Here is a 20,695-nt window from a genome sequence, read left to right as displayed (position 1 = left end):
TTGTGGATTTGAAAGGGCAAGATCTCTGGACATACTTACCAAGGTGGAGGCTGCAGCCTGCTTGGATTCTTCACTGAGGTGGCCAAGCATTTGTTCTACCTTGGCTAGCTCTTCCTGGCTGATATAATCAGTGTCTGGAGGGAATAAGTAAGGTATATCACTGGGACAAGGTGGGGAGAAGTCCAAACAGCACAACTTGAAGGAGGAAAGGACCAGCCACACACACCCTCTTTCTGATCAAGAACTGGTTAAGTAGGATTCAACACAAACTGTAATGAAAGTGTTTGGCCACATGATGCCACAGCCCAGCACAACCAAGTAAGACACAAAGGGCTTGAACATTTTGGAAGTGTTGCTACACTGACAAAGCAAGCTTTGTGTTTCTGCAAACCACCAGGTAACAGAATATATGGGGGAATTCACATAAGACTATGTTCTCAGGGTATACTGCAGTCACACCTCCTGCCACAATCAAACTGGCCTGATCTACAATCTCTTATGACAAATGTTCATGTTACTGAAAGTACGCAAGCTTTCAAAATCCCAAAGATTGTGCGCCCCTTAGAGTGCATCCTGATGAAGATGGCAGGAAATCAATGTTAAAAAAAGAAGGAAATATGGAGTAATAAGGCATTTCTCCAACCATGTAAGGGGAGAAAGGTCTCCAGTGCCTGAAGGGCCAACAAGGCAAACTGCATGAGCAACTAGTGAAGGAAACAGGTCTCCCTGCTATTAATTTTTAATACGGAAGGTTAACAACGCTGTCTCTATAAGTGCTCGTATTTTAATGTATGAGGAAAATCATTCAGTAGGCATACACATCTCTCCCCCAACCCTGCTTGTGTATGTCTCTTATACTGCTCTTACACTGCTGCATGTTGTCATGGGGAGCCTTCTTTTGTTTAGGCTGCCTACTGCAATTTCATGCAGCAAGGAATGAGCCAGAACTTTCCCTTATTAGAGCCAACAAGGAAGATTATTAGAGGCAGCAGGAGTAATGTCGACAATGGCCATATGCTGGAGCCCATAAAAGCTTTGATAGATCAATTTCCTGTGCCCATTTGATGGAGCACATCAGCTGCTGGTCCAACTCAGTATCATCAAGTGGCGGTTGTGCTCCTCAAAGATAAACAAGCATACATTTTGGGAATCAGGCTCTCTCTGAAAAGGAGGAACTCTCTGATGACTGGGAAAAGAATTTTATCTTTCATGGCACAGAAACAGGATGGGAAACCATCACTGCTGCATAGGGGGATTCACGGCCCTTCTATGCAGCAGTGATTGTGGAAGATGCTAGGGATATGGGAAGTCTCAGCAAGAGCCATTCTGGGAAACAACTGCCTCTTTGAGAAACAACTTGCACCCCAAAACAGGAAAACAAAGACAAACAGCCTGTGGCCTCTGTAGTTGGCTGCCTTCCTTGTTGCACTTGTTTTTAAATGGTTAGTAAGGCAGGCGACCTACATCTGCCAAACAGGAAAGCCCCACTTAAATTGATTTCAAGAGAAGGGAAGAATGGCAAGTCTCGCCAAAGCCAGAAAACTCCCACTGCAGCAAGAGACACCTGGCCCTCCAAGGAAGAGCCTGTCTCATGAAATGCACTTCCAGGGTTTAGCAGTCATAGATGAATCCTGGAGTTCCACTGGTTTGAAAATACTGGGAAACTGCTGCAACAGTTTCCCAGTGTTATTTTATATTTCCTAATAGTAAAAAATCATGTACATACTTTCAGAATAACATTTCTACCTCCCCTTTGTCCCCAAAGTGCTCAGCATGCAACAGTCCAGAGCTTAGCTGGGCAACTCTTGCCTTCTATTTCCTGGGAATGCAGTTTTCTGAGCATAACGGTGATTCACAGGGGAACCATTACAAAAGGAGAATCATAAGATGTGGTTTATTGTATCCATTAAATGGCCACTCTGCAAGTGTATTTATTTGTACTCATTCAACTGGAGAACAAAATTTGGAAAGGCCTCAGGCTAGAGTCCATCTGTCACCCAGAAGAGGATAAGATAAATTGACAGGATCAGCGCAATTAAAGAGAGCTTAAGCAGAACAGACATTTTGCTCCCTGCTGCAAGGACTTTTCAATAGCTCTCAGTCACTCTGGCAACTCAGCACTCCGTTGTCTTATTCCGTCATCAGCTCAAGACCTCCATGGAACTAACAGTTCCTTAAGGATGGATAAATAAAGCCTATGCTATTCCTCAGGGTCTGTGTTTCCACAGACTTGGCGTACCAATTGCTCTTCTGCATCTTTGCAAACTTCAAGGGCATGGCAGAGTCAAGGACAAAAGCTTACTTTATACTCTCCATTTCTGTAGAGATGGACAAACACATTTCTTTCTGAGAACATTCTGACCAGCAATCCCCTTTCTGCATGGATAAGCACTGTTTTATTTCCTTCTCTTCATTAAATAGCAGGAGTATTCAGGATTATTTCAGTACAATGATGTAGTAAGTTGTTTGATTGGGAAGGTAGTTGTGTCAAGAAGGGGTGCTAAAACAAATGGATATTTCCCCATAAAATCAGCCCCTTCCTCATAACAAACAAAACTATCTCCCACTTCCTCTGGCCACAGCAGCTCCTCAAAGCCAAGTGTTTTCAATGTCCATCTTAGTCTCTATCCTGCCTTTCTTTTAACTGGAGTTGCCACAGAACCTGGGAGCTAAGGTATGCAAAGCAAATGCATCCACAAATCCATTTAAGGCCGCCAAAGTCTTATTTTGCTTTGTGTTGTTATCCTACACTGTACGTATTATAACTGTAGTTTTATTCTTTTCATTTGGCTTTGCTGTAAAAAGCCACCATTGCATGCATGTAATAAAAGTGGTTAACCAGCTTAGGTATAAATAAAATGTTGAAAAAAAATCTGTTAGTTGAACTGTTGGTTGATCCTTCTCAGAGGGCAGAAATGTGTTGCAGTTAAGTCTAGTCCTGCTTCTGGGAAGTAGGGATGCAAGAAGGGGAAAACAAAAGTCTTTCCAGGCTGTAAAGCAGCAAGGGACTTCCATGTTAACAGGGCAGTGAATCTACTCCACAAATTAGTCCAAATTTTAAAATAATTGTCCAATGTACTGAATCTATTTCAGGGATGTGAATCAGCACCTTGGATAGTTCTTTCAAAGGAAACCCCAGAAAAGATTACTGCCACACCTGGAAGCCACAAACAGCTACTGACATGAAGACTCAGAAGACATGTTAGATGGCCTCAAATATAAAGGCATCCCTGGAAGGCAGAAAGAGGCCTGGGAAGAGTATGAGAGAAACCCCAAGTAGTAAAATTACAAGACTCTGTATCAGAGATCACAGTGGTCATCTCCCCCCTACTCCCTCCATTTTTCCAAGTGAAAGCTAGAAAGCATATAATTTGCAAGTGACTAATAGGCATGGAGGCCTAAACAATCCATAGTATATGCAAACACAATGGATTAGAAAAATACTTACAACTCTGCAAGGAAAAATGTTTCTTATCAGTAGAAGAAGATGCTACTCCCAGTGGTAAAGGCTCTGTGTGACCCAACAAGTACTGGATAGAACGGAGTTGGAAACAAGGATCTGCCAGTAGCACAGCTGTTGCCCGTTCAGCCCTGGAAAGACAGAGAGACAGTTTTGTGGTTGTGTGCCTTCAAGTTGTTTCTGACATATGGTAACCCTATCACAGAGTTCTCTTTGGTAGGATTTATTCAAAAATGGTTTGCCTTTGCCATCCTTTGAGGCTAAGAGATTGTGACTTGACCAAGATCATCCAGTGGGTCAAGAATGAATTCAAAGTATTCTCTGGAGTCATAGTCCAACGCTCAAACCACGACAACATGCTGGCTCTAGACAGAGAGATGGACACTCCTTTAAATGCACCGCCTTCACGTGGCTCACAACAATAACTGGACAGCATCACATTATATCATGAGAACTGACACAGTGAGGCGCAAGGAGACTCCTCAGACCTTTAAGGCAAAGTCTTTTCGGAGCACCTTACAAAGGCTGCTGTCCTGAAGCCATCACCAGCCATGGCTCACCAGGGTCCTAGCAAGAGAAGCACAGGCACATGGCAGTGGTAGAAGAAGAAGAAGAAAGATAGCAGATTAGATCTACTGGGATGCAGATGCTGTCCACTGAGAAACAAGGAAAAAAAGACAGAATTGCCTTAAAAACTCAGAAGGAAAAACAATTTTCTGGATCAGAGGACTTATTAAGGACATCTAGCCTCTTACTGGAAAAATGAAAGTCTCTAGTACATTTGAAGAGTTCTTTTATCCTAACATAATTTTAGCTCTTTCTAGGTAGAGAATTTTCCTCAAAATACAGCTGAATCCTCGAAGCCTCGAGATCTAATGGCTTGTATCAAAGGCACACAAGAAGTAACAAAAACACTCTAAGAAAACAGGAACTGAAGCAAATGTGTCTGAAACAACCAGAGACTAAAAATCCCTCAAAAGAGAAAGCATTCGGCAATTAAAATGGTCTTGGACAGCTGATATTTTACTTTTGATTTTATTGCTGGTTCTCTGAAGAGCAGATGCTTAGCAACTGGATTGGCTCTCAGAGTGCATTTGCTAAAGTAGCTCAGCTCAGTGAATCTTGAACCACAGAGTGAAAGAAACAAGGATGGCTGTATGGAAAACACACCGCAGGAAGAAGCAGGAGGGCGTGTTGGGGCTGCAAAGCCATTAAGAGGGAACTCTGGCTTTTCTTTAAAAAATAATGGTGTTTGTGTTCTGGGTTCCTGCATTTTTCAGTTCAGGAACAACAGCGCAGAATTTCTATCTACTCTCACTAGCCTTTCAGCAATTCATTCTTTCTGTTCTGAAGGAGGCAATTATAGTAAGTAAATAATTAGGACTTGATACCTGGCTAGATGTGGAGGTAGGAGATCCACATCAGCATTGAATCTGTTGCTGAATCCCTATCAAGTAATGTGTCAAAGTGTAAGCATTAAAGCACATCATGGGAAGGAAGGCTGAGCTGAAATTCCTACTCCCCCATCCTATTCCTTGTCTCCAATGATGTTTTTTGACAGTTTTATTTCATTCCCAAGTGATTTATTTACATTTTAATGAAAATGAATAAAATTTTGATGAGTAAAGCAATACTGGCCCATGGTTTTTCATTTGCTAGGGTTAGGGGAACATGATCTCTGCAAAATCGGAAAGAACAACAAATAAAAAACAGCACTTTAAAAAACCTGGCAGAACACCTCTCTAGGAATCTCTAGCTCCTCCAGAATCTTTGATCAACCTGTCGGATCCTGCCACTGTCACCTCTAAATGTGTTCTTACTCAATTTAAAGAACATACTGTTCACATTCTGTTCACAGGAGATATGCACACCACATTCTATAGGTTCAATTGTGATTCCCACCTTTTGATGTGCATCAAAAGAATGCCCCACCTATTCCCAATCTGCTTCATGTTCCCAAGTCAAACCGGGATAGGGAGAGTGAGAAAAAAGTGGGCTCTACTACACCTGTAGCAGCCCACTAAGGGCTACTTAAACCTAGCAGGAAATGCACAATTTCCACAGAGTAGCATTGGTCACAGCCACTCTAGCAGCAGAAAGAGACTGAAACAAAGGTTGGAGACTGAAACAAAGGTGTCTACTTTCGGCATTGAGAGAGAAACAAAACTGTTAATTGCCACAGCAGCGGCTGAAGCCAGAAGTGTGGGGAAGAGATGGGTCCACACAGAGAGCAAGAATTGCGGGTTGCACCTGGAGAACTGAGAATCCTCCTCTGATTTGCATTGGCCAGTCCTCCTGTGTACAGAGTAGTCAAATCTTCCAGTCTGGAATCTGGATCACAATAAGGATATATTACATTATTTACATTTATTTAAAAACAAAGAGACTATTCAGAAGAGGCAAATAATTAGAAATGAGTTCTGAAGAGCTTCGGGCTATGCGCTGGAAACAAATCCATTCTCTATGGTTCACTTCCTGCAAGTTACACATCAAAATGGATGGGAGAGAATGCAATGAGCTTTTAAGGATGAAAACTATACAGAAAAAATTTACTAGATATGACTACATCTACAAAATGCATCAAACAATCAAGAAGTAAAGGAGTTAAAAAACAGGGTTGTGCCTCTGACATGTCCATTAATAGCCAACAAATGCCATGTTTCTGTAATTCTTCTGATCTACTCATTCTGTCACTCACATAGGAAGGATTAGAATAGATCTGAAAATATCCGAAAGACAGTGCAATAAAAACTGACCTTCTCCCTACTGGGAATAAACATATAACAAATCAGAAATTATAGTCCTGGTTGTAATCCAAGGTCTACTACAGAAAAATAACTATTGATGGGCACATCTATATTATGAATATTTGGCTCTAATGATTAATCCACCAAGAAAGTCAACATCAGCTACCAAAACCATTCAACAGTTCAGTATTTAAGCTTCTCAAGAATTTGCTACATTATTAATCCTAAAACATTTAAGAATAAACTAAAACATTTAAGAATAAACAGCATTTCAATTACCCAGAGTTAGTGCACAAAGACTTAATGATACTTGATTAGAAGGGATTATGAAAAGTGTTTTACTTCTTCCTTCTCCTGTTTCCACCCAGAGCTAAAACATGGTAAGGAAGCATCGTCTTAACAGGTAACTCTCTCAAAGAGTCATTACACTATCAGATCTCACCAAGTGCCAAGACACATTTAATAGTTATAACACATCTATTTTTAACTTATGGGAGTGGAAGTGTATGTACCATTGGTCATGTCTCCCAGTTATCCCAAATTGCAGCTGAGATGGCCCTCTGGGCTCTACAGAGTGTTCATCCAGTGTTAAATTATCCCTAAGAATGTGAAAGAATGGTAAGAGGCTTCATCATTACAGAGCTATGTGTTCCCATACTCAGAAGGTAAGCAACCTACTAACATAAAGAACTAAATGCACTATACATTCAGCCCTGTGCAAGAATGAAAAATAGAAACAAAGAAGAAAAACAAGCGACAAACTTCAATCAGAAAATACAGTAGTCCTCTTCAGGTGTGTTTCCAGGAGAACACAAAATCCCCTCGCTTAGTCTGTTTTCAGCCTTCTTATCTTTTCCCAGTCCTGAACTTTTGCTAATGCAAAAAGGATCCAACTGGCTCACTGGTCTAAATGAACCCTATCAAAGCATTGGACAATTGGGCATAATGCTAAGAAGGGCTCCAAAACTCATTTGCTTGGTGGCAGGGACCACAACTCGCTACATTAGTGAGCGAGATATTTTGTATTGAACTTGACTCTTCCTACTGAAGCGTCACATATAACATTTCACAAACCATTTTTGTTTTAATGGAGCTGCTGTATTTTGCTAACAGATTTTGTGCTATTTTCTCCATCGGCTGTCACTTAAGAGGCTCTGTGTCGCTTGAAAAATTCTAAGAGGAAAGTTCAATTCAAGCATGTTAGGTCTAATGGAATTACAACCTGCAGATCTCTTCCTGATAGCAAAAACTAATTGAAATAATTTAATTACTTTTCCTGTTCAGCGCATTACACAGCAGAGGTCTAGCTTTTACTGAAGTGGTAAAATTGTCATAAAAGTATCATTTCAAAAGTGCATTTGGGGACTCACATTATGGAATCTGTTTCTACAAATAGAAAATGACTATGTCAGGGAGATGATTGGTGTGACAGACTCCCCCCACCCCTACCCCCAACATGCAACCTTTCCAAGTATGAACATTTTTAGAAAGGAGAGGTAACAAATTGCCCGAATCCTTACAAAATGTGGTGTGGCATAGACAGACTAGAATCACAGAACCACAGAATTGAAAGAAATGCTAAGGGCCATCCAGACTAACCCCCTTCCATGCAGGAACACGTAATCAAAGCATCTCCGATGAATGACTAGTGTCTGCCTAAAGACCTCCAGAGAAGGAGACTCCATCACATTTCAAGGCAACATATTCCACTGCCAAACAGCTCTTATCATCAGGAAGTTTTTTTCCTGAAATTTCAATCCATTGCTCTGTGTTCTGGTCTTTAGAGCAGCTGGAAATAAGTTTGTTTACTCCTCAATGTGACATCCTTTTAAATATGTAAACATGGCTATCAGCTCCCTTCTCAGCCTTCTTTTCTCCAGGCTAAGCATACCTGAATTGGCAATCCTTCAGATGGCGAGCCTGGAATGACCCAGTTACTGAGCTCTATTACAGAATTGCTAGCCTTCCAGGTCTGATCTGGAATAAAGGAATTGACATTGATCTGCAAGAACCTCTTCAGGCTAATACTGGAGGTGTGGCATGCCACCACTATGGTCTGCCATCAAATGCCATGTTTCTGAACAAGCTTCTTGTTCTTGGATCCAATTCTATGGACTTGCACCTGTGATCTTATAAAGTTTTTTTAAAAAAAAAAACTAGATATGCTTTACTGAAGTAGTCCTACAGTTTGAAAGAAATATTTTCTCTTCCTTGAATTTTAATCCTCCTCCCCCAGTATCATTACCATTTGCTGATGAACTGCTACACTATAATTATACATTCATATATATATATATATATGAATGAAAAGGTTATTTCCCCCAGAAATATGTCTCGGAATTTAAAAGAAATCCAGATGTTGAGAGGGAATAAAATGTCACAGTTGGTGCCCGAATTTACTGGAAAACAGTTTGGGACAAAAGGTGTACAAAATAAGACTTGTCAGCTTACATTCAGTTTAACAGAGCCATAACATTAGCTGGTTGCTTTATACCCTAAACAAAGCCAAATAATTGAAAAAGGAATCTTGTTGGGATATCCAAAAGAAAAGCCAAAAACAAAACCCCAAGAATTACAACAACAAATATCGCAACTAATTGTTGAAAGGAGCCCATGATAAATGAAGGTGGATTTGTAAATAAATAAAACAAAATGTGGTACCTGGTCTTTAATGCCTGGTTTTCCAAGTTTGGGATTACATTAAAGATGTGTAAATTCAGACAGGTAAAGTAACAATAAGAAATTCAACCTCAGTTTGAAAAAAACTCCAAGAAGTTTCTCAGGTAGAATTGGCAACTCTAGTCCAGAATTACTGCTTCAATAAGAACCATGCCAGACCAAACATTTTTTGTCCCTTGCATACTATTGGAAGGCACTTCTAGACAAGTGATACCAACGTTTATGCCCACTTTGCCACTTTTAGTGGGAAACAGCAAGGTCATAGCCCTAGCCAGCTCAAGCCTCACATACTTTTGGATTAAGGAAGGGCTTGGGCAAGTCACAATCTCTTAGCCTCAGAAAGAGAGAGGCAAGGACAACACCTCTCTGAACACATCTTGCACAAAAGAATCTGTGACAGATTCACATAAGTCAGAAGTGACTTGAAGGATCACAGCAAGAACAAAGACCCAACCTGCAAAGTTTTGCCTGCTCTGTGTCATTTGCTTTGTTGACAAGTGTGTTTGACACCGGCTGCCAGCAAAAGGTTTTATCTTTCTGTACTTTACTCCAATTCAAAATCAGAGAGGAGGAATTAATTCATTTATTGCTTGCTTTAGGGTAACTTCACACAGAGGATGCACTCTGTTCTTTTCTGCAATCACAATTCAAAAGAGATATTGACTGAAAGGAAAATTAGGAGATCAGGAAGAAAACAGTTCACATGTGGAAATTGGAAAGCACTGTCATTTTTATCTCATAGAGGAAAATTGGGACACAAAAAAGGAAGAGAGATCAAGAAGGAAAGTGGGGCATCCCGGTAGTTTTAATAAATGCATTTTGGTGCTACCACTAGTGGTGGTGGTGTACATATTGTGTTTGTAGGCTTTTGTGTAGATGGCTGTGTTTCCTGGGCAGATTGAGTTATAGCATGTGTATGTCTAATTTTGTCAGTGATTTTGCAGTGTAGCACAGTTGCAGTCCCGGATTCATTGAAAACACAGCAGACCATTGTCACTAGCTATAGCCTAATAGCTTAGCATTAAACATATCCAAGAAGCAATTAATAAGTTGCTTGGATCTTGTTAATTTATGGATTTTGTCAAATAGTTGTCATGCTAGCTTTTGGACACACACATTTAGACATGAGCATCCAGGATATTCATTATGGCAAGCAGTGAACCATTTCTAGCATAAAGGATTGATCCCCCGAGCTATTAACCACTGATTGCTATTTGTGAGTGAAAATTAAACAGTGTAGAAAGAGAGATACAAACCAAGCTTCTGCCCCCAATGTTATTTCCCCTTCTGTGTTCTGGATAAAAATATCAACAGCGATTTAAAATTTCAAAACATGGTTCCCTTTTCACTAAGATAGGGTGATTTTTGCAGTACACGTAAAAAGAAAACTGCAAAACCCATATTTCAAAGGATTCATTGCAGTTCTTTAGATGGATTAATAAAACGAAGAAAGAGGAGGTGCACATTCCAATTATTCTCTCTCTCTCTCTCTCTCTCTCTCTCTGTTAATGCCACAGAAAAATAAAATGTGTCAATGAAGCTTATCTAATGTGAGAAAGTACACAGAGCCAAATTGTGCAAAGGAAAGTTATTTAGAAATACGTCTTCTCCCAACTACTGAACTCACCATCTAATAAAGAAGATAGATTACATGTACTGTGCAATCCTCTTCCTTGGATCCAGGCATCAGATCAGTTTGAGTGGGACAGTCTTTGTCTCCGGTTGTCAGAGCTAGAGACAGGCATCAATTCTGACATGAGACAGGACATTTGGGACAAAATTGGTAGTCAGAGCTGAAGGACAAACTATAAAACAGGAACAAGAAGCAAGCCAGAAATCAAGATCAACAAGAAAGGACTTAAGACTAAACTCAGAGAACAGGAATGAGGAGCAAGCTAGGGCTAAGGGATAACTAAAGGATACAGGAACTCAACTCAACCGAGGAAAACTGTCCTTCTCAAACAAGACTTAGTTTGAATAATAAATTCTCTAAGACTTCTTCCTGTCCTAAGTATCTCTGGAAACACCCAATATATGTTCCAGACCTCACAACCTCTAAGGATGCCTGCCACAGATGCAGGTGAAACGTCAGGAGAGAATGCTTCTAGAACATGGCCATACAGCCCGAAAAGCCTACAACAACACGGTGATTCCGGTCATGAAAGCCTTCAACAATACATATGTTCTTATTTCCAAGAAAGGGGATTGCATTGATCTCCCATGCAAAAAAAAGGATACTTAAAATATTACAATTTTTACCATATATTCAGAGAGAAATTTCAAAGGTCCAACTGGGTTGAAGAAAGGAAGAGGCATTAGAAATCCTATTGCAAACACAAGTTGGATAATAAAGTACACCAAAGAATTTAAGAAAAACATCAGCCTGTGCTTTAAAGATTATAAAAAGTTAGTGATTGCATAGATCCTTAAAATCACTTTTAAAAATTCTGTGCACAACATCTGATTGTCCTGATATGACAAGAGGCCACTGTCAGTATAAAAAGAAATGGAATTATTTCCAATTGGTAAATGACTCAAGCAATGCTGAATTTCATCATCCTGTTTAATGGTATGCTGAACATATAAAACATAAAGCAAGATTAGACTTGGAGGAAAGAGACAAGTTTTTTTTAAAAGAAACACCACATTTAAGATATGCAGATGATGCCATATTATAGTCAGTCTGATGTGATTAGAGGCAAAGGATAGCTGCAAAAGTAAAAAACAATTGGGGTCTCTTGCAAATATATGATTCCATCATTCTCTATCTAACTTTAAGGTAGACAATAACTCAGTCATTAATAGGAATGGCGACTGCAGACAAGCCATCAGAAGAAGACTAGGGTTTAGGAGAGTAGCTATGGAGAAACTAGACAAGAATCTGAAGTGTGAAGAAATATCATTGAACACTAAAGTTAGGTTTGCTGATACCATTGCATTATCACATTTTTCATTTCTTGTGAAAACTGGACAGTGAAACATGGTGTTGGAGGAAGAGTCCTATGGGTATCACGGACTGCTAAAAAGACAAATCAATGGGTCCTAGATCAAATCAAATCTGAACTCTCCTTAGAATCCAAATGTCTAAATTGAGGCTGGCATACTTTGGCCATATCATGAGAAGACGTGACTCCCTAGAAAAGACAAAAATGGTAGATGACAGAATAGAATAGAATAACTTTATTGTCATTGTACACCATACAGTGAAATTAAATGCCGTCCTCAATCACATTATATATGTACAATTACAAAACAAAACACCCATCCTTCCATATTCTAATCACTATTTCACAACACCTAATGCCACATCAGTGAAAATATATAGTCAACTCTAGGATAAAAGCTATCTCTGTCTATCTGTCCTTGTTTGATCATCCTATATCGCCTGCCAGATAGTAGCAATATCTCTCTCTCTCTCCAGGCTGAGATGGATCCTTAAGAATATTTTGAGCTTTCTTAAAGCAGTGGGAATTATACAGTTCTTCCAAAGAAGGGACAGGACAACCAATAATTCTCTGGGCACATTATAACAAAAGGCTGAATTTCTGATCTATTCCTTCTGTAATCTACTATATGATCCTTAGTCTTATTAATGTTAAGAACCAAATTATTGTCCGTGAACCACAAGAGCAGCCAGCCCACCTCATCCTGGATGTCAGATTCAGCCTCTTCAGAGATAAGCCCCACCACTGTTGTATCATCTGCAAATTTAACAATGATATTAGTATGGTGAATGGGGAGCAATCATATGTGTAAAGAGTATAAAGTAGGGGACTCAACAAACAGCTCTGTGGCATACCAGTGTTTAAAATAAGAGCTAAAGAGATATGATTACCTAGTCTAACCCTCTGGGAACATCCAGGGAAGAAGTTCATAATCCAAAAACAGATTGAATATGTAAGTCCAAGATCCATAAATTTAGGCACCAATATATGTGGAAGAATTGTGTTAAATGCAGAACTAAAGTCTGCAAAAAGCACCCTCACATAGTTCTGCCATTATTCCAGATGAGTCAGAGCAGTGTGAAGAATGATGGCTATAGCATCCTCCATAGATCTGTTAGTTTTATATACAAATGGATGATTATCAAATGTATATATAAGGTATGAAATTATATGCCTACAGGCCAGATTTTCAAGGCAGTTCATGATGACTGAAGTGGGTGCCACTGCTCTGTAGTCCCAAAAATTATCAATAGGGAACTTCTCTGCTAATGGAAAAATGATGGAAACCTTCAAATAAGATGGGATAATAGGAAGACCAATTCAAAAATGACAGTAAAAACACCAAAAAGAAGGCCATATTATAGACAAAAAGACTCAATAAAATGTTATGGTCCCACGTCTGCAAGATCTGAGTAGGACTATTGATGACAGGGTGACTTGGAGGTCTCTCATTCACAGGGTTGCTGTAAGTTGAAGTCAACATGATGACAGTTAACAACAACAACAAAATCATTTATATTATGTCTTTTACTGCGTTGAAATTTTTTTCACTGTCTGCAAATATAGGCATAGATTCTGGGGTTAAAGAGTTATTAAGAGGTGGTATGTTTACTGTAAAACAGGACTTTAAAACAGAGCATGAGTTGTCTATCACAAGAGACAAAATCATGCTATTCTAGTGGATCTCATCTCTGGCAGAGAAAAGAGGAAAATAAAAAGGTAAACAGAGTAACTCAGATAAAAGGAACTATGGAGGAACTTGTACTGCATTTTCCACTTGCAGAGAAAGTGTTTTGGAACAGAAATTTGTCAGGTGTTTTCTTATGTGCTGGTACGTTGCAAAGAACCAGCACATAAGAAAACATCTGACAAATCTCTATTACAGATCACTTTATCTGCAAGTGGAAAATAGAGGGTTAAGTGCCCATCTCATTCATCAGCTGCAGCAGCAGCCAAATTAGTCATTTGTCATCCTAATGGAAACCAACTACTTGGCTTTGATTTGTACTTCTCTAAAACACAGTAGACTGGAAATTACACTTCAGCCCCTGCTCTTTCTGCCCCAACCATTACTCTCCTGACATGCCTGGTCAACATTCACGCCTGCTTACGCAGTGCAGAGCACAAATGGTAAATTAAATGCATGTGCTGACATTCTTACCTCATGTTGACCTTGCAGAGCAATCATAGGTTTCTACAGGGTCAAAGTTAGTAGGTAAATACCAAGCAGCTCTGCCTCCCTTTGTTTTATCATACTGATCTGAGACTGCTTGTTGTACTAGATCTTTTCTCAGTGCAATAGCCTCAGTAGGCTTCCCATCTCTGACAATATGTGGACCTATTCATAGTGAAGGTCAAGATACAACTGCTGAGAGAAATTAGTGAGGAAAGATAGAAATAGGAAGCACATAGTGGGAAAATGCTAAAGAAATATATGCAAATGTAAGTGTGGGAAATCGTAAGGTGTCCAAATAACTATGTGCAATGGGCCAGTTGCAGTATGTATTAAACACTAAAAAAGGACAATGGTTGTAGCTAGCTCTTTCTGCCCTTTCAACTCTATGTATCTGTCCATGAGAATTCTGTCCCTGGTATCTGTACATGGTATAAGATACAGTTTTATTTCAGTACAGAATAACATTGCTGGGATAATGAGGCTGTATCCTACTGCTATCTCAGTTTGCTAAAATTAAGGTAGCAGCAAAGGGGAAAAGACTGAAAGAACAGATCACAAGTGTAGTGAAAATTCAGCATAGCAACAGAAAGGATGTCATTGCCTCCAGCTAGCAGCCTTCTCTCAACAGACCCTTTCCTGGTAAGAGCCTCGGTGGGAAAGTTTGAAACAGTGCCAAGGGAGTTACTCATTAACTTCAAAAGAAAGCAAGCCTCAAATTACATATCACAATGAAAGTAGAAGCCCGGAGTCCAAAACATCAAAGAAACCTCAATTTGCCTTGCTTGTGGTAAGGGGATATCATGGACTGTCAAGTAAGGAAGCATTTTGTATTTGCTCCCAACTTACTCACAGAATGTATGAACAATGACTGCCCAAGCTTTCTCCATGAGTAAATTAAGAATGCTATGTGAACAAGTCATCAAACAAAAACTCATATAACACTTTCCCTAGCTAAGCTATTATTATTATATTTGTGGTTGCAAGTGGTTACGTTGATATCTTTATGTTGTTGTGTGTGTTCAAGTTATTTGTGACTTATGGAGACCATAAGGCAAACTTCTCATAAGTTTTTCTGGGACTGAGTGTGTGTGACTTGCCCAAGGTCACCCAGTCCAACCGGGAATTAGAGAACTGGTTTCCAGAGTCCTATTCTTATAGAGTATATCCTACTCTGTGGATATAATGGACCTGTAGTCTAAGTTGTGCATATTTCACTACTGTGAGATCATGATCCATGTTAGTGAGCACAGCAATGAAGAAATATTTAATCTGAGAAGCCTTATCAGCTCCACACTAAAGCAATTGGGAAAACAAAATAGCCAGGGCTACTCAACAAGATCATTATCTTCCTTCGTTTACTGAGGCTCTCCCTTTCTTTCTTCTTGCTTCTCCTTGTAATTATTCTGCTGGCTCCAATTACTGCAGTTTCCTGTGCCACTTTGATATGGCAAATCCCAGAAACACTCCAAAGGACTGTGCTGCCCCCACATGGCATCACAAAGAAACAACAAGCCATTCAAAAAAAAATCCTTCATGATTGGTTCTCTTTTCTCCTCCCCTTCTATTCTGACTCCTTCTTAACACAAACCAATAGCATTGCTCTCTGCCCACAGGACTTACCCTTCAGTAAGTCTTCACAGACAGCTTGTAAATAGGAACAGAAGAGGGAGAAAGTGTTTGCATACACTGAGCACAGCTGAAACACAATACGGGCAGCCAGAAGGAATGATGCTCCTCAGGATAACCCAGAAACGAAGATAACAAGGGTAAGAGCTGCCATCTTTACCTTTTCTATTTGGGATTACAGAGGAGAAGGGACACCCTCCTACCTGACCCTCTTGTGGAGGAGTTGCTTAACGTCAAGATGGGGATCCATTTATGGAAACTTTGGGCTTTAAGGAATTAAGCTCAGCTAAGAAGCAAATGGATCCAATATCTCTGTCCACCAAGAAGCTCCAAAAGGATGAAAGGTTAGATTATTTGGAGGTAACCTTACAAATCTTTCAAAGGCTTATGAAGTAGAGTTCAAGATAATATACACTGATGCATTTTCCTTTAAAAAGATTAGAACAACCATACTTGAGCTTCTTGCAAGTTTGTACAACTCCTGAAAACAGCACATCCTGAGCAGAAATTTCATGGCAGCATAATATTGTGTGGATTTTACTTCTGACAGCGTTGTTCCATGCTGCTGGCAACACAAGGTGAACTGTTACACAATGAATGTGCTGACATTGGCTATATCTATTTGGAAATTCCTTGGGAAGCTTCTATTTTTTGAACTGTGTATTCAGCTTAGCAACTTAAACAAATTTTATGTTCTAGCAAACTGTCCTGATGGTTGCATCTGCACTGCTGATCTCTTGAGTTGTGCAAATCAGAGCCTTGAACAGGTTCCGGTCACACTGCCTCCCACAACTACTACCCTCGATCTCAGCCACAACAACATTGCTTGGCTTAATGGTAATTGGCTGGCCGCCTTACCACGCCTCCAAATCCTACGGATCAGCCACAATAAAATCAGCAACATCTCACAAAAAGTGTTCTACGATGTCACTGACCTTGCACACCTGGACATGTCCTCCAACTGCCTGCACACTGTGGAAGGATATTACTTTGAAGACCTTGTGAATTTGAAAGAACTCTTGCTGTACAATAACAAGATTGTACACATTGATGAAAACGCCTTTGTCAAGCTAACCAGTTTAAGAAAAGTCTATCTGAGTTGGAACAGGCTAACCAAATTTCCATTTGAATTCATTCAAAGACTTGAACATCCTTATCTGAGAACTCTTGATCTGTCCACGAACAACCTGAGTACCATTCCTGTTGAAGTAATAAGGTCCTTGCCAAGGTACGTTAAAAATGGCTTATATCTTCACAACAATCCTGTGAAATGTGACTGTTCTGTCCACCAGATGTTCCAGGAATGGAAGCACCATGGTTTCAGTTCTGTGCAAGATTTCATAGAGGAACATACTTGCAAAATCTATGCTCATGAGCCACGGTCATTACTCAAAACTTTCAAATACAATGAGTATTTTGATAATTGTTCAGAGAATCAGAGGAAAGCAGCTATTCCAAAAGTGCACTGCAAAGTGGGAGAATCCTTGATAATAGACTGCAACACAGGCTTCCATGAGGACAATACCACCACCTACCAGTGGTTCTCTCCCCGCTATGAATTATTTATGTATTTGAAACACACTGATAAGACACATCAGCTTTTCAAAAATGGAAGCTTAAAGATAATAAATGCCAAAACTTTGCATTCTGGAGTTTATGTATGCATAGCTATCAGTGAGGTCCAAAAGATCAACAGGACACATAAAGTCAACATCACTGTCCAGTATCCCAAGCCAGTGGAGTCCTTCAATACTGGTCTAACCACTCTCCTTGGATGTGTTGTGAGCTTGGTTCTGGTCCTGCTGTACTTGTACATCACGCCATGTAACTGCTCAAAGTGCTGCAAGAAGCCTGTAAATCCTCCTCAAGACTGCAGTGCCCAGTCATCCATTCTCAGCACCACCCCACCAGCCATTAATCGCAAGATCAGTGCAAACAAGCATGTTGTTTTCCTGGAGCCCATCAAGGAGAGACAGAATGGCAAGGTCAAGCTGGCTGTCAGTGAGGACTTTCCAGATGCTCGAAGTCCTAAATTTCTGCAGCTTAAGTTGGATACTGAATCCAGCAGCTCAGCCTTTTCTGACCTTGCCTTCACATCCTACGAGGCAAGAGCACATTCACCAGCAAATGGGTAGCAAGCAACCCCGAGCAAGAGTGGAGGAGTAAGAGAAAAAACAAGGCATATTTATAAAGAGTTTCTTCACCAAAACAAACACAGAAGTTTTAAAAATGCTCCTTGGGTGAAGGATAATTGATTGAGATTTCTCCCATAAAGGAGAGTGATTTTTTTATTCTAATATGACTGTTTCATAAACTATTTACTATGCACAAGAGAAATAATGTCCTTATCATGGAAGAGAGTAAACACTCTCTATACATCCTAGATGACTGCAACCTACTCGATAACAGAGACAATATGATTGTAGCACAGGGTACGTCGCTTTTGAAAACTACTGTGGAATACAAGTTTGTGGCATAGTTTTAACCTTCAGAGAATAAACATTTTCTATTAAAAACCCTATGATTTCATTTCCAGAAATGCCCTTGTTTCACTAACAGGGGAGGTTTAAAAAAACTTTTAAAGTGTTTTAGCCAACTACTGCTTTCATAACACTATGTAACAAAATTTGAAAATGTTTCTGTTCCTAGTTTGAAAGTGCTATTTCCTGTTTATTTGTGCAGTACTTACTTTGAAAGTAGTTGTTATATTCCAGAAACCTTGCTTTTGTTGCTGCCACAAACTATGTTGAAGTGGTTGAGACTGTATGAGATATTCATTAAAAAACTATAGCAAAATGTGTTGCAAGATGTCCCGCAAAAACAAAGTTTTTGCAGTTTAATAAACTTTCCCCATGTTTTTATAATAGAATCCATTAGGAGGAAATGACATTATAACTCAGAAACAAGAACTGTTACACAGTATAATTACTGATTTGGAAAATAAATTCCTGAGTCCATCCTTTCCAAATTCCAGGCTATCTAGAATAACTCACAGCATAGTTAAACACGGAAGCAATATCCTCTCTAGAGAGGCCAGAAGTCCTGTTCCAGGTAACCACCTCACAACAAGTTGGATATACACACACACAGTCAATCATGTAAGTGCCAGTGTTGATCTTTTGCTTTAACTGCTTAACACACTACTGTATTTCACTGGACAAATTGAACAGTTTCTCTTTTAAGAAGCAAGCTTTTTCAATGTTGCATTTTCCATTGGCAATTAGATAGCATTACAGCTATGATAAATTTCTTCTAGCTTGGAACTTCAATGTTTTTGGACATTTTTCAGTATTTTTTAAAAAATGGAATGCAGAAAATTATCCTTTTGTTTGAGAAGTGCAAAAGCCTTTCCATGCTGCCATCAGGAGTAAATTTGGGGCCAAAGCAGATGAGTATTCATATAAAGTTAAAAATAATGTGATAGTACTAGTATTGATTTTTAATGTACAATTAAATGCATTTAATATGAAATTTAAGTACATTTATGCACAATGAATGTACAATTAAGTATATTACTTGCATTTGGTGTATATTTGACCTTAAGCAGATGCATTTATTTAGATGGATTAAACAGATGCAGGAACCATCTCTTGTTTCTCTAAGTTATTATATGACAACAGGACTATATATTAGAAACACAACCATTCAAACTAATATTTCCTTATCATTCATCTCTTCCTCTCCTTGCGCCAAAACAACTGTAAATATCAACATTCAGGAATGTATTAGCCTATTCATGCATTTAAAATAATACAAAGCACCTTATCATGCATTGTTCAGCACGTATAAATGCAGGTTTTATATGAACAATAGCCCTGACTTCTTTCTTCTTGAGAAGGACAGATTTTCTTGGGAGAACCAAGCTATTTTGGTAGCGCTCCAATACATGTAATGAGAAATTGTAACCTGGGGCTAGATGTCCTCTTGAGTTACACTTAAATAAAGATCCCTATTTTTGAGAAAATGTTTCTTGTGTCAGAAAGTGTATTTGTCTCACTACAGCATAGGACAGAGCTGGCTTCAACTTCATCTGTGGCCAGGAAAAATTCAATGCAATATATTCAATTTCATCCCACATGAATATGCTCATTTCAGAAGGAGCAGGCAGTCTAGCATATTAAATGTTACAGATATCTCTCTTTATAAATCCAAATTGTAGCATAATTTAGATTTGATGAGTTGGCTATAATCATGAGCGGAATACACTGTTTAGTGTAAAAGGCAACTGTGATCCTGCAAGAGAAAGTGTCATTTTTATCTGTATGATAGATTTTGTTGATTCTAAGCACATTACACAGAGACAACGATGGTAATGGCGATGATGGCAAGAAATACCTGGACATGAAATGGTACAGAGATATCTCTGCCACCTGAAGCCAACAAATATGGGATTAGATGGCTATGGATAACATGGCAGTAAACAAAACATTTCTGCCTAAGGTGAAGGTGATGGACAACAGCATTAGCAGTTTGATAAAGCGCAGTCGTTTTAATTAGTATATCATTTTGTTTACACATTTCTGTGGGTTGTGGTAGCATTGTCAACCACTGAATTTTTCAGAAATCAGACTTCCATCCCAAGAGTCAAATTCAATTTCAGAGCAATTCTCAGGGAGCACACTCCAGTAATGTGTGAGGCTAATGGCAAAGGAGGGGCATCCAAAATGCCTGTTTCTGCCAGTAACTAGGAGAGGAATTTCAACCTTTTAGAGTGAAGAACCTACAAAAGTTAAGAAACCAACAGTGTCATGAGGAAGGGTGCATACCCATCTGGGGAACCTCAGAGGGATTGGCTTGGGACCACAGGCAGGCTAGATTTAGCCCCAGCCCACTTGTAATGGATAAGCAATCAAATCACTACTGGATTTCCCTGTGTACCCCTTGGCTACAAAAGCTTCAAAAAGTATCTTGCAGTATGCTGAAAGCTAATATCCAGAGTAAAGCTGCCACCAAACACACTCTTATGAATTCTCACAACTGAGATTTAAAACACTGAGGGTGCAATCAACATGTTGTTCTCTGCTGATGATTAGGGCAGGGTGGGGAAATGAACATGCACCAC

The 20,695-nt window shown here is 39.4% G+C and overlaps 2 protein-coding genes across 2 annotated transcripts in view; one reads left to right on the top strand and one right to left on the bottom strand.

Moving 5' to 3' along the window:
- RNF123 (ring finger protein 123) overlaps positions 1–20,695 on the bottom strand; it is a 124,949-nt gene that overhangs the window by 6,184 nt on the left and 98,070 nt on the right. Inside the window, exons 36-38 of the mRNA XM_067463638.1 lie at positions 5,711–5,791; positions 3,449–3,591; positions 40–134 (exon numbers count right to left, since the gene is read on the bottom strand). Coding sequence (XP_067319739.1) covers positions 40–134; positions 3,449–3,591; positions 5,711–5,791 — 319 coding nt within the window. The remainder of the gene's footprint in view (positions 1–39; positions 135–3,448; positions 3,592–5,710; positions 5,792–20,695) is intronic.
- On the top strand, positions 15,590–19,597 carry AMIGO3 (adhesion molecule with Ig like domain 3). The gene is given in 2 exon segments (XM_060765720.2): positions 15,590–16,215; positions 16,217–19,597. Coding segments are annotated over 2 exon segments (1,575 nt in total). The 5' UTR covers positions 15,590–16,192; the 3' UTR covers positions 17,769–19,597.

Source organism: Anolis sagrei, chromosome 2, assembly GCF_037176765.1.
Source record: "Anolis sagrei isolate rAnoSag1 chromosome 2, rAnoSag1.mat, whole genome shotgun sequence".
Classification (NCBI taxonomy): Eukaryota; Metazoa; Chordata; class Lepidosauria; order Squamata; family Dactyloidae; genus Anolis; species Anolis sagrei.
The sequence above is the reverse complement of the archived record's forward strand: the minus strand, read 5'-3'. Positions and strand labels throughout refer to the sequence as shown.